This window comes from Lampetra planeri, chromosome 55, assembly GCF_965212315.1.
Source record: "Lampetra planeri chromosome 55, kcLamPlan1.2.h2, whole genome shotgun sequence".
Lineage (NCBI taxonomy): Eukaryota > Metazoa > Chordata > Hyperoartia > Petromyzontiformes > Petromyzontidae > Lampetra > Lampetra planeri.
In genome coordinates, this window is record NC_136161.1 from 2,472,111 (window position 1) to 2,487,271 (window position 15,161).

Here is a 15,161-nt window from a genome sequence, read left to right on the forward strand (position 1 = left end):
GGGCCGTGTACGGACCCCCCTCGCCGAAGTGAACCCCCGGCACCCAGCCGCGAACCCCCCACCGCCAAGCGGCGACCCGAATGTGCCGTGTTTGTGGACCGAGCGTGTGAGGTGCCGCGACTTGCCGGGTTTTGTTGGGATGACTTGTGGGCCTGGTCGTCGTCCCGACGTGGTCCTGTGGCGCGCTGACGCGGGGCCCGGCACCCGGCTGCGACGTGACCCCGAAGGCCGCAGTTGTAGCAGACGACGAGGGACGTCGTAGGTTTCTGTTGCTCCAGCTTGCGGGATGAACGTGTGGGCGAACGACCTCCCGTTCTCCACTCCCCCGGACGCGATGCAGCGAAGGCCTGCTCCTGATCCGCAGCTGGCTGAGGTTCGGCGATCGTGGCGGCCAGTGCCGCGTTCCCCGCCAATTTGCAGACGACCCCCGGCTTGCGTTTGAGGACCTCGTACGCGTGAATGCTCGTGGCGATCGCCAGGGAGCAGATATCCATTTCGTCCGCCACATTGATGGGGACCCCCAACTCGTGGGCCAACGCCAGCAGCTGCTCCGTCACCATGGCGTCCTTCCCCTCCTTGTCCATGCGGGGAAAAGCTGCGTCCGCCAAGGCGAGCAGCGCCGTGCGATAGGCGAGCGTCGTTTCTCCAGCCACCTTCCGCCGATCGTAGAACTGGTGGCGACAGGTGGAGGGCGGTCCGAACACCTTCGCCATCAGGTGTAGTGCGGCCTGGAGCGTAGAGCGGGATGACCTTGCAGCAGATGTGAAGGCTGCAAGCGCGTCGTCGTCGAGCATCGCTGGCAACGCACGCAGGGCAGTGGTGTCGGACCACCCCGACATTTCCTGATGAGCGAGGAACCTTCGTTGGAAGGCTCCCCAGTCGCCCCCATCCGCCTTGAACGCCGACAGCGCGGGCAATCTTTGCTGGAGGACCCGATCGTCGTCGACGTCGGAGAGATTTTCCCGCGCTCCGCTGTAGTTGTGTAAAATGTCGGCTCGGTCGTCAGGCGCAAAATGTAGAGCTCCGGCGCGCGCTGATGACGTGGGCTGCGCTGAGCGGAGGTCTCCGGCCACGTGGTGTCCGTGCTTCCCGCCAATCGATGGCGGCCCCTCAAAAACGGCGGCAACTTCCAGACTTTTGGCGCGAAGTGCCTTTTGGCGGGATCCCTCCAACCTCGCTTTCTCCACCAACCCCGCAGCCGTTTTTTCGCTCGCCGGAACGGAGATGTCCGCCAAGACAGCGGCGGCGGCGAGTAGCAACTCCGCCAACCGGGAGTGTGCGTCTTGGAGGCTGGTGTCGGAGGCGAGCGGAGCGTCGGCCATCACCGCGATGTGCTGCATCGGCGGCAACTCCTCGTCCTCTCCTCCCGAGGTTGGTGTCCCCGGTACGCCGTCGTCGTCCCGACCTCGCTCGTGGGTACGGGTAGTCTTCCTCGTGTCCATTCTTCTTGAAGACAGGTTTACTTCTGACGCCAGTTGTAATGTAGTAACTCGGCGGGAGACAACTTCACGGGTAACACACTCTTTATTTTACCAAACTCGTTCACAGGTGACTAACACCCACTTAGTATCTCGGGTGACAAACACCCACTTAGCTACCCTGGCGACTAACGCCCACTGAGCTACTCGGGTGACCAACACCCACTTAGCTACCCTGGCGACTAACGCCCACTGAGCTACTCGGGTGACCAACACCCACTTAGCTACTCGGCGACTAACGCCCACTGAGCTACTCGGGTGGCCAACACCCACTTAGCTACTCGGCGACTAACGCCCACTGAGCTACTCGGGTGACCAACACCCACTTAGCTACCCTGGCGACTAACGCCCACTGAGCTACTCGGGTGACCAACACCCACTTAGCTATCCTGGCGACTAACGCCCACTGAGCTACTCGGGTGACCAACACCCACTTAGCTACTCGGCGACTAACGCCCACTGAGCTACTCTGGACACTCCCTGCCCGGGGTGTCCGTCTTGACTGTGGGTCCCCAGCCCGACCCACGTGGGCGTCGGACCCCGGGTCCCACAGTCTCGCCTCCGAGCCACACAGGGCCCCGGTCCCTACAAGGACGGCGGGACTAGGGGTCTCGGGGCACTAGGTCTTCAACTCCGTCTTCGATCTTCAACTGGATAACTCTCCCCGAGTGCTCTCGCGCGTCCCCCTTTATACCCCACCTGCGGACGTCGCTGCGAGCACCCATCCTATTCGACCAATCACTGGGCGCTGGCTACGATCCTGTTTTCCCACATCTCAGCGTGCCTCACCACCCACGCCGCGCCGCCCCGTCATCTGTCACTCCCGGCGCGCGCGTCCACACCACGCCCACAACGCGTGCCCAACCCCGCACCCCGCGCCGCCCCGTGATCCATCACTGTCACAGTCGGCGCACGTCAACACCACCACTACAGATGCAATGAATATCACGTCGCGGTCTGCTTTTCGCTTGCAAGTTTCAGATTTTACTGCAATGCACCCGTACTTGGACGGGCAAAAGGATAGTATAACTAATAGTTGCACAACTTTCTGAGTTTCGTTTATGTTGATTTTCTTTATGAGGGTTATGCCCCTGTGTTAAGGGCAAACAGACAGACGGACCTGATGCATGAATACGTTTTAACCTTATTTGAAGAGCATTAAAAAGCAGTGCAGTATTATAATACAAATGAATGTTTTCATTTAAAAAAATATATCAACAGAACTATAATATTTGATACGGGGATAAACTGTTGTTTCTCTTTAATTTAGTTGATTAACAATCAGAGAACTGATGATCAAATTAGAGTGTAAAATACTTACTCGATGAATTGGTTATAATCCATGGATAAGCAGTCGTTGCAGGTGCTGAAGAAGCAAACACGAATGTTAATTTACTAGAATTTTACGTTTTATTATAATTGGTAATGATCGAATTAGCTTTATCAATGGTTAAAACACACAGAAAAGTGTTAACACATATCTATAACCAACAATACGATTACTGAGTGAATATAATTACATTGGTCTGTAAACATATTATTTAAATTATGGAAAAATATGTGTATGTTTAAATACAACTTGGAGAGAATAAACATTTTAACAAATTCTAGATTTGAAGCTTTCGTGACTGCAAGGATTCATATTCTTAGGTTTTTTCGGTAAAGTCACGTAGGTAAACAAATAACTCACATGTTTGAATCGTGATAGTTGTCACTGGAGTTGTGGAAGCTGAAAACCGTCAGATCTGCTATTAGTTTATGTAGTAAAGTTGATGTATAAAGATGCATTTAAAAAAATCATAGTTTCTGAGCACAATATCCAGATGGGCCAAGAATGCCGAGGAGCCAGCAATAAACATCGTCATACTATTACTCTGAGCATGTTCAACAATACCACCAGATATAATGAACTAATGAATCCTGCCACCCAACGAGAGATGTCAATTCTCAGACTGTCCGAGTGAAACTCGAAGTGACAAACCTTGTCTACTCGAAGATTACTGTCTTTCAGAAGTTCGCTCCAGAAGGCAGCCGAGGTCACAAAACAGAATCGAGTTAATCCTCACGTAGTGCATTATCGCTGACGGACTACTCACTATAATGCGAGCCTAGCACGTGACAGGCTGCTCAGGACAACGCGAGTCTAGCACGTCACAGACCACTCGCGACAACCCGAGTCTAGCAAGTGACGGACTACTCGCTGCAACGCGAGTCGAGCACGTGACCGTATACTCACGACACGGCGAGTCTAGCACGTGACGTATTACTAGCGAGTCTAATGCAGGACGGACTACTCACTATAACGCAAGTCTAGTGCAACCATTGTGGTTGTGTTACTAAAAATTGGTGCATATATTCGCACTACAATATATTTAGTGGTGATTAAACCTCGTGAATCTTTCTGGGTTACGGTTGGCTTAAGATAAATGGGGAGTATGCTAGGCCACGCCCTTCATCAACCTCTCAGAATAGGCAGGCACCTGACTCAATTGCCAGAGTCACGTGACCACTGCAGGATAATTTTGAAGAGAGGGAGATGTTTTTCGGAGGGCCAATCGTGACACCAGCACGTCGATATTACAGGTCCGTTGGCGTACCTGTGAGCTGCCAGCCGGACAAAGAAACATCTAATTTTGGACCCTCGTCCAGAAAGTCATTGGGTGCACGTAGCCAGTGTTTGGAGCGATAGCGAGTCGTGTCACAGTTGACAAGGAGGAGGATCACGCAACTTTTATTTTATAATTCATGAATTACCGCCCTCTGTCCTCGATGACGATCACGACCAGGAGAGATCGAGACACAGTGGGCACATGTCACACTAGCACGTGACGGACTACTCGCTATAACGCGAATCTAGCACGTCACGGACTACTTTTCTGAGCGGCCAGGGTGTTAGCAGCGTTGTTCTGTGATGCTAGAAGCTGGTAGTTTAGTGTCGTAGTATTGGTACTGTACCACTGATACACACAATTTATGTTTAAATAAATGACTGTCACACATAGCATATTTATTACAAAATATAAACTCAACACGTAAAAAAGCATGTACAACAGTGGACTGTGATATAAAAACAATACAATTACGGTTTGGAATGGCACTCGGCACCTTCACTGTTATTCCCCAGGGGACAATTATTCCTGCTTAACGCGAATTTGCTTTAAGCAGCTATTTTTAGGAACGCGACCGCCGCGTTAAGCGAGGACTCGCAGCATGCGAGTCTGATTTTTTTGTTTTACTTAAGGAATGTTACGTTTAAAAACCAAGCTCGGTGTTAAGCACATTTACTAAAAGTGTACTCACTTGTTGATTCAGTTGTAGATGTTGTTGTACTTAAATCTGCCGTAGCTGAAAAATAATGATCAAATAAATATGAATTGAATTTGTGCATCTTATATCAAGGGCATAGGGGTTCTGAGATTCTTCCTCAATCACACTTATTTCTGGATATCTAAACATGATAATAATAAAATAATCACCGTTTAAGTTGCAATTATCATCCTCCACTTTGGTGACACAGCCCAATGATAGCGCATTCGCCGCTTATTGCAGAGGTTCACGGTTTAAAGCTGGCAGGCAGCCCTGGATAATACTGCAAGTGCATTAACCATAAAATCTCTGCCATCTGCTTCTCAGCAGATGTTAAAGATACCGTAACGTCGTTCAAAAAGAGAGGGCCATTGTGTGCCAGCGTCATGGTCACAATCTATCATATTTGAAATATAATGCCGCAAATGTTTCAATTGGGATTATACAGCAATCATCAAATCATACTGGGCGACTAATGCCCGCTTGCAGGCCGGTGCTCAGCTACCTTGTCACATACATGGGCAGCTGCCAATGTGGGTTCCCTTGGAATATTTGAGTGAGACGCAATGGAAAAGCTCACTGAGCCTCAACACTCTTTGACGTCAATCATGCCAGTCGAGGCGATGTTGCTCTGTATAATCCTCTATTGAGCAATTTAGCAGGATATTTGAAAAATTTAGATGTTTTGGCCAATACCAGTTACATTGTAAATATACAGTGAGGGAAAAAAAGTATTTGATCCCCTGCTCATTTTGTACGTTTGCCCACTGACAAAGAAATTATCAGTCTATACTTTTAAAGGTAGGTTTATTTGAACAGTGAGAGACAGAATAATAACAACAAAATCCAGAAAAACGCATGTCAAAAATGTTATGAATTGATTTGCATTTTAATGAGGGAAATACGTATTTGACCCCTCTGCAAAACATAACTTAGTACTTGGTGGCAAAACCCTTGTTGGCAATCACAGAGGTCAGACGTTTATTGTAGTTGGCCACCAGGTTTGCACACATCTCAGGAGGGATTTTGTCCCACTCCTCTTTGCAAATCTTCTCCAAGTCATTAAGGTTTCGAGGCTGACGTTTGGCAACTCGAACCTTCAGCTCCCTCCACAGATTTTCTATGGGATTAAGGTCTGGAGACTGGCTAGGCCACTCCAGGACCTTAATGTTCTTCTTTTTGAGCCACTCCTTTGTTGCCTTGGCCGTGTGTATTGGGTCATTGTCATGCTGGAATACCCATCCACGACCCATTTTCAATGCCCTGGCTGAGGGAAGGAAGTTCTCACCCAAGATTTGACGGTACATGGCCCCTTCCATCGTCCCTTTGATGCGGTGAACTTGTCCTGTCTCCTTAGCAGAAAAACACCCCCAAAGCATAATGTTTCCACCTCCATGTTTGACGGTGGGGATGGTGTTCTTGGGGTCATAGGCAGCATTCCTCCTCCTCCAAACACAGCGAGTTGAGTTGATGCCAAAGAGCTCCATTTTGGTCTCATCTGACCACAACACTTTCACCCAGTTGTTCTCTGAATCATTCAGATGTTCATTGGCAAACTTCAGACGGGCATGTATATGTGCTTTCTTGAGCAGGGGGACCTTGCGGGCGCTGCAGGATTTCAGTCCTTCACGGCGTAGTGTGTTACCAACTGTTTTCTTGGTGACTATGGTCCCAGCTGCCTTGAGATCATTGGCAAGATCTTCCCGTGTAGTTCTGGGCTGATTCCTCACCGTTCTCATGATCATTGCAACTCCACGAGGTGAGATCTTGCATGAAGCCCCCGGCCGAGGGAGATTGACAGTTCTTTTGTGTTTCTTCCATTTGCGAATAATCGCACCAACTGTTGTCACCTTCTCACCAAGCTGCTTGGCGATGGTCTTGTAGCCCATTACAGCCTTGGTGTAGGTATACAATCTTGTCCCTGGCATCCTTGGAGAGCTCTTTGGTCTTGGCCATAGTGGAGATTTTGGAATCTGATTGATTGATTGATTCTGTGAACAGTTGTCTATTATACAGGTGTAGGGCTTGAGTATAGCGCGCCACGCATCCCCCGCCTCTGTTGCCATGCAAGCAAGCACAGTACAGTGGGGTGATGTGAGGTAGTGGTTGTTGTTGTGGCTTTAGGCAAAGTGGGTCGTTAAGGGTTGAAACAGGTGTCAGGGTAGCCGGGAGGACACAGGCCAGTGATTGGCTGGAAAGGTAATTGGGCATTAGCGGGCGTCGCTAATGCCCAACGGTGCCCAGGGAGTTGCAGAGCAAGTGATAGTAGAGTAAAGCGTAGAGAGACAGTGTTAGTAGAGGAAAGCGTAGAGAGACAGTGTCAGTAGAGTAAAGCAACGGAGAGACAGTGGTAGCGAGAACGCAGTGAGCAGACAGGGTAGCCATGCATTGGAAGGATGCAGAGTAGGAGAAACCGTAGAGACGACAAGCGTAGCGATAGTGAGGTAGAGAGGCGCGGAGCGACGTGGAGCGGAGTGAGGGCACGGAGAGGCGCGGAGCGGTGGCGCAGCAGAGAGACGCGGAGCGGAGCGAGGCCGCGCCGAGACGCGGAGCGGTGGCGCGGCGAAGGTGGACTCTAAGAGGAAAATAAAGAGAAAGACAACCCTTGTACGAGTCCTACACAGGTAAAAAGCCGAGATTAGGAGCACTCCCTTTAAGAGTGTGCTCCTAATCTCAGCTCGTTACCTGTATAAAAGACACCTGGGAGCCAGAAATCTTTCTGATTGAGAGGGGGTCAAATACTTATTTCCCTCATTAAAATGCTAATCAATTTATAACATTTTTGACATGCGTTTTTCTGGATTACTTTGTTGTTATAATGTCTCTCACTGTTCAAATAAACCTACCATTTAAATTATAGACTGATAATTTCTTTGGCAGTGGGCAAACGTACAAAATCAGCAGGGGATCAAATACTTCTTTCCCTCACTGTATACTTTAGCGGTGGAATGATATTATATGAAGCTCGTTTTCACAGATCTCCAATAGGGGTGGATCAGCAAGTTACATGAATAACAAATAATTAAAGTTAAGCAAGTCGATATGAATGAATAAATGGATTCAAATAAAGGACAAAAGTATACAATTCACAAGTACTGTACATACATTCTTGACAATCTTTCAACACCAAATGCAAGCTTGGGAACCAGAAGACCCTGAGGAAATTTTCTAATGCAACTAATATAACAATCTGAGACGTTGTTATCTAATAATTCTGTAGAGAAAAACCCTCAATTGTTCAAGAGACACACGAAACAGTTCTTCAAGAGCCGCACGTGGCTTTGGAGCCGCAGGTTGCCGATCCCTGCTCTAAGGAGAGTTTGGAAAATATTGGCGAATGATTTCAAATTCTTGGTTTTCACAAGGCTGGATGTTCTAACAACAGAGGTGGAGTTAACGGAGGAAATTTTAATTCCTGCTGCAAGGTCGGTAAATTCAGAAGGCTATGAAGCTGCATATCAGGAATGGGGTCCGCTTGTTGTGAGTAGTGAAAGATATGGCCAACAGAGGCAAAATGGGAATTCATGCCATTTTTGACTTTTTTCAGATCAGAGAGGCAATTACCAATAATCTAGAGTTTATGCAGTACTCCATGGTCAACCGTTTTAACATAAAGCTGCTCCGTAGATTTTCTGAAAAGGATGGAGGAGCGAGGAACGCGCGGGGTGACCATGCAGCGTAGTGAGTACGAATTAAAACATTTGGTTTGCTGTAGTTGTGGGCTATGGGGCCTGGAATAAGCTAAGTAGTGACAAAGGCATATTTCGGGAGCGGAGCAAAGTGTCAGGTGGAAAAGAAACAACGTAGGGTGTCAGATATTCAAACCGCATCACGGTCGTGGTGTGCCCGGGTGTATTGATGAGGCAGCTATTTTCTCTTGGAGGTGAATTTCCGCTGCATCATTTTTGGATCGTCACAGAAAACCACCCGCCGCTGCCGTGGAAGTAGCCCTCCCGAATGCTGAAGACTACAGGGAGTCGGCAGCTGGAACACTCGCGGGGAAGAATGGAGGTGACCACATGAGGGCTGTGAAGTTGTCCTTGGAACGTGTTATTTATTCTGTTTAAGAACTGGGGGAACACTTAATACGTACCCTGGATGGTTGCTCCGCAATTGTCTCACGTCAGTGTTCGTATTTGAAGGAATCCGTGAAACCGGTATTGTCCAGTTGTATTATTGTATTGTTTGTTGTTGCTGTTATGAAGGTGACTTGGATTGCTATAATTGCTAATGATATTTTCACTCCCCCGGAGAAGCAGCAAACTTGTCAACATTAAACAATTTAATAACGATTAATAATTTGAATTAAAAATAAACGCCATTATTTTACAGTATACTGGCAGTTATTGTTATACTCTGCACACAGTCATTGGGTGCATTAAGTGAAACAGGGGTCCCACCATAAACTGTTGGGTATTTACTACTATATTCACCCAAGAATGTCGGTGTGTAACGCGCGTGACGTCACTCCACGTCGACCAGCCCCCCTCATTAATAACCATGAACAGGTTACATCCTCCACATGGACCCGCCATTCATTAATAATCATGAGCGGGTAACATAACTCCACATGGAGAACCCCCCTTATTAATAATCATGAGCAGGTGACGTCACTCCACATCGAACAGCCCCCCTCATTAATAAACAAGAACAGGTGGCGTCCTCCAAATGGACACCACCCCTCCATTAATAATTCGCGGGTGACATCACTCCACAAGGGGGGCGAGGCACCTCCTCAAAAGGACGTCAGGATGAACAAGGGATTAAAACCTTTTAATGAAATAAGTCTGTGTCACCGCGGCTTTACAAATTGCACACGAATGGATGCAATGAATATCACGTCAGTCTGATTTTCGCTTGCAAGTTTCAGATTTATTGCAATACACCCGTACTTGTACGGGCAAAAGGCGAGGATAACTAATATTTGCACATCTTTCTGAGTTTCGTTTATGTTGATCATCTTTATGAGGGTTATGCCCCTGTGTTAAGGGCATATAGACAGACGGATGGGTAGACCTGATGCATGAATACGTTTCAACCTTATTTGAAGTACATTAAAAAACAGTGCAATATAATACAAATGAATCTTTTCATTTGAAAAATATCAAAATAACTAATATTTGACATGGGGATTAACTGTTGTTTCTCTTTAATTTAGTTGATTAACAATCATAGAAATAGAATGTAAAACACTTACTCGATGAATTGGTTATAATCCATGGGTAAGCAGTCGTTGCAGGTGCTGAAAAAGCAAACACGAATGTTAATAAAATAGAGTTTTACGTTTTATTAGAAATAGTGATTATCGAATTCGCTTTATTAATGGTTAAAACACGTACAGAAAAGTGTAAAAACATATCTATAACCAACAATACGATTACTGAGTGAATATAATTACATTGGTCTGTAAACATATTATTTAAAATATGGAAAAATGTGTATATGTTTAAATACAACTTGGAGAGAATCAACATTGTAACAAATAACTCACATGTTTGAATCGTGACCGTTGTCGCCAGAGTTGTGGAAGCTGTGAACAGTCAGATCTGCTATTAGTTTATGTTGTAAAGTTGATGTATAAAGATGCATTAAAACAAATCATAGTTTCTGAGCACAAGATCCAGATGGGCCCAGAATGCCAAGAAGCTAGCAATAAACATCGTCATACTATTACTCTGAAAATGTTGAACAATACCACCGGATCTAAGAACTAATGAACACTGCCACCCAACGAGAGATGTCTCAGACTGTCTGGGTAAAACTCGAAGTGACAAACCTTGTTTACTCGATGATTATTATGTCTTTCAAAAGTTCGCCCCAGAAGGCAGCCGAGGTAACCAAACAGAATAGAGTGAATCCTCACGTAGTGCATTATTGCTGACGGACTACTCACTATAATGCGAGCCTAGCACGTGACAGGCTACTCAGGACAACGCGAGTCGAGCACGTCACAGACCACTCGCGACAACCCGAGTCTAGCAAGTGACGGACTACTCGTTGCAACGCGAGTCGAGCACGTGACCGTATACTCACTACACGGCGAGTCTAGCACGTCACAGACCACTCGCTGCAATGCGAGTCTAGCACGTGACGGTGTATTCAGTACAAAGCGAATCTAGCACGTGACGGACTACTAGCGAGTCTAATGCAGCACGGACTTCTCACTATAACGCAAGTCTAGTGCAACCATTGTGGTTGTGTTACTAATAATTGGTGTATATATTCGCACTACAATATAATTAGTGGTGATTCAACCTTGTGAATGTTTCTGGGTTACGGTTGGCTTAGGATAAATGGGGGGTATGTTAGGCCACGCCCTTCATCAACCTCTCAGAATAGGCAGGCACCTGACTCAATTGCCAGAGTCACGTGACCACTGCAGGATGATTTTGAAGAGAGGGAGATGTTTATCGGAGGGCCAATCGTGACACCAGCACGTCGATATTACAGGTCCGTTGGCGTACCTGTGAGCTGCGAGCCGGACAAAGAAACATCTAATTTTGGACCCTCGTCCAGAAAGTCATTGGGTGCACGTAGACAGTGTTGGGAGTAATAGCGAGTCGTGTCACAGTTGACAAGGAGGAGGATCACGCAGCGGAACCAAAACAACGCAGAGTACTACCATAACTTTCATTTATCATTTATTAATGACCGCACTGTGTCCTCGATAACGATCACGACCAGGAGAGATCGATACACAGTGGGCACGGGTCACACTAGCACGTGACTGACTACTCGCTACAACGCGAATCTAGCACGTGACGGAATACTCGCTATAACGCGAGTCTATCACGTGACGGACTACTTTTCTCAGCGGTGTGGGTGTTAGCAGCGTTGTTCTGTGATGCTGGAAGCTGGTAGTTTAGTGCCGTAGTATTGGTACTGTAGTACTCATACGCGCTGTGATACATGGCATGCCATCCTCTTCCTCCTCAGGCTTTGTTCTAGCATCTTTGCACGCGTATCGTCATATCTCTCTCTTTTTAACTCGCCATATCTCTCACACTTCATGTTTAAATAAACGACTGTCACACATGGCATATTTAGGTAGTATATAAACACAACAGGTACAATAACACTTAAAACAGTGGACTGTGAAACAAAAACAATACAATTACGGTTTGGAATGGCACCCCTTCCTTCGCTGTTATTCCTCAGTGGAAAATTACTCTTGCCTAACGCGAATTTGCTTCAAGCATAATAAAGGTTTTTGGGTTAGATCGCGTTATTTACAAATGTGTCGTAACCCTCCACCACCCGACACGGCCAAACAGTAAAAAATGTGTCACGTTTACAAAGGACAAATAGTTCACTACTTTAGCCCACCGGTGTGTTGAAGAGTGAATCAACATCATTTAAAATTTGAGTACGACGTTTCGCTGGTAATTACATCCAGCTTCATCGGGCAATTGCAGCATCAGGGTGACGTCATCATTTAATTCATTCTGGTGCAGTGATTTGAGGCGGAGAGGGGGAGGGTATTGTAATTATATAATAGATTGGTAATCATTCAATTGTTATTCATTGATATTTGTTTCCCTTATAAGGAATTGTATTTGTATTATATATTTTATTTAATAATATGCTTCCAGGCCGCACTAAGCCTGTAGCTGTCAGATCGATTAAAGTTACTTGTATTTCTCTCAATTTCAATGGATTCTCTAATTAGTCTTGGCCAGTAATAATTCGTTACACAACACTTCAACGTTATCAAAATCAATTGAGTGTCCTTGTTGATAAGCATGCTCTGCCACTGCCGACAGTTGTGTTTGAGATAATTTAATATTTCTTTGGTGTTCTTTTAGTCTTACGCTGATGTTACGTTCCGAATGTCCAATATAGTATCTGCCACAAACAATTAATCCGATATACACTTTCTGTTGATAAATTTAGGCAATTCGTCTTTAGTGCCAGATACCAGTTATTTTTATTTTGTGTACTGTACCAAATCTTCCTGGCAGCTGTCAATGTGGGTTTCCTTAGAATGTTTGAGTGAGATGCAATGGAAAGCCTCACTGAGCCCCAACACTTTTTGGCATCAATCATGCCAGTCGGGGCTATGTTGCTCTGTGTAATGCTCTATAGAGTAATTTAGCACGACATTTTAAAGAATTGAGATGTTTTAGCCAATACCAGTTACATTGTAAATATATATTTTAGTGGTGGAATTATAATCATTCATCCTGGAAGAATCTGATGAGCTATGAAGCTCTTTTTCACAGATGTTCAGTAGGGTTAACAAGTTACATTAATAACAATACACAAAACGATATAAGAGCAAAATATAAAAAGTAAGAAAGTCGATATAAATGAATAAATGGATTTAAATAAAGGGCAAAAGTATACAATTAATCAATTCTTGCTATTCTTTCAACACCAAATACAAGCTTAGGAACCAGAAAACCCTGAGGAAATCCTCTAATGCAAGCAAAACAACAATAGGAGAATTTTTTCTCGAATTCGGTAAAAAAACCTCAATATTTCCAGAGCCGCAATGTACGTGGTGAATACGAGTAGGCGGTCCTTAATAAATAACGTCACGAAGCAGTCCTTGAAGAGCCGCATGTGGCTCTGGAGCAGTGGCGTCACTAGGGGGGTGCGGACCGCACCGGGTGGCACCATCAGAGCGGGTGACACCAAAATGACTGTCTAACATTTTTGTGCAGTGTTTCAGCAGAAATGTATTATTTTGATGAAAAATATCCCTGTAGTTATAACATCAAAAACATTTTTCGTAAGCTCAGCTTACATCTACTGTATCAATATACCTACAAGGCTAAAACTCTATGCTAATTTACTTTTTGAACCTTCTAATGCCCTCCGGTCAGAGCTGTCGTTATTCCTAATTACAATGACGCTTTGAATCACGTGGTCTCGTCTGCACGCGCTACAAGCACGCGCTGTTGATTTCGTTGCTGCTGGTGTTTTTATAGTCGCTGATTTTGTCAAATATTCTGGTGTTTTAGCTACAATATTGTGGTAATTAGTATTTGTGAAACTATATCAATAACTTTTTTGAGAATGAAGTACCTATTTTCCCGCATATAACCCGCGGGGTAAACCACTTTTTACAAACAAAACAAGACCCTGCGGGGTATATGGAGGTGCGGGCTATCCCAAAAATATTTTACACGTGTGACATGTCATAACTCGTTTAATTGTTTCATGGTAGGACAATCCACTATGCAACACTTTCCTTTGACTAAAGCACTGTTGAATATCTTAATTTGGAGCTTTCGTGACTGCAGGAATTATTCTTTGGTTCTTTCGGTTAAGTCACGTCTAAAAATAAAATAATAAATTAAAATAATAGCGACGTTTCGATTGCAACACAAGCAATCATCATCAGGCATAAACGAAATAGCAATTAAAATCTAACTAGAAAACTATAGACAGACATAAGCAGACAGACATCACAAGGACACACAGAGAGAGGACACATATCGGCACAGAGAGAGGGGTCGTTTCTGTGACGGTCCCTTAAATATAGAGAGGGGGGGGGCGGGGACGGAGAGAGGGAGGGGGCAGAGAAAATTAGCATATCAATGAGTGTACGGCAACGTGTTGCTGCTGCGCAAGTAAGATGACGACGTGGCACGGCACACAAGCTTGAAATTAGGAGAAAGGCACACTAAAATTAAATAACCTCGCAAAATATCGAAATGTGATGTAATACAACACAGAGAGTCGGTCAACACACAATTAACGCATAGCCTGGTTGATTACGTATTTCAAAGATTGCTAAGTTAGAATTTAAGTGTGAACATTCCAAAAGAGAGGACACAGGCAGAGAGAACAAATAGCCAGAGAGAGAAAAAAGATAAGCTTAAACGGCAACGTGTTGCGGCTGCGCAAGTAAGATGACGACGTGGCACGGCACACAAGCTTGAAAATTAGGAGAAAGGCACACTAAAATTGTTGAATAAACCACTCACACTAAAATTGAACATGTTATCACGTTTTAAATTATTCGAATTGTTTGTACAATTGTAGTGGTGATACGCGCTGGGGTAGTGATCAGGTGCCAGCGCGTTGTGATTGGATGTGTGTGTGGTGACGCGCGCTGACGGTGAGGGATCAGGGGTCAGCGCGGGATCGTGGGTTGTGTGGTGCTGATTGGCTGGGTGCTGGTGACGCGCTGGTGTGGGAGTGATCGGGTGGCAGCGCGGCGTGATTGGTTGGTGAGTGGAAACACGCGTTGGGGAAAAGAGGATCGTAGAGATAGCGTGTTGTGATTGGTTCACTAAGAAGCGATGCTCGCATCGAGGTCCGCATCCGCTCCGTCTCTCGGGAGGAGGGACTATATAAGGTGATGCGCACAGGCGCACGGGGAGAGTGTAACCAGCGAAGACTGAAGACGGGAGGAAGAGATAGGGC

At 45.8% G+C, this 15,161-nt stretch overlaps 1 protein-coding gene across 2 annotated transcripts in view; it reads right to left on the reverse strand.

Moving 5' to 3' along the window:
- LOC144735516 (scavenger receptor cysteine-rich domain-containing protein DMBT1-like) overlaps positions 1-15,161 on the reverse strand; it is a 376,933-nt gene that overhangs the window by 244,993 nt on the left and 116,779 nt on the right. For both annotated transcript variants that reach the window (XM_078617915.1, XM_078617916.1), the window contains exons 3-7: positions 10,276-10,314; positions 9,982-10,026; positions 4,779-4,823; positions 3,169-3,207; positions 2,800-2,844 (exon numbers count right to left, since the gene is read on the reverse strand). In XM_078617915.1, coding sequence (XP_078474041.1) covers positions 2,800-2,844; positions 3,169-3,207; positions 4,779-4,823; positions 9,982-10,026; positions 10,276-10,314 — 213 coding nt within the window. The remainder of the gene's footprint in view (positions 1-2,799; positions 2,845-3,168; positions 3,208-4,778; positions 4,824-9,981; positions 10,027-10,275; positions 10,315-15,161) is intronic.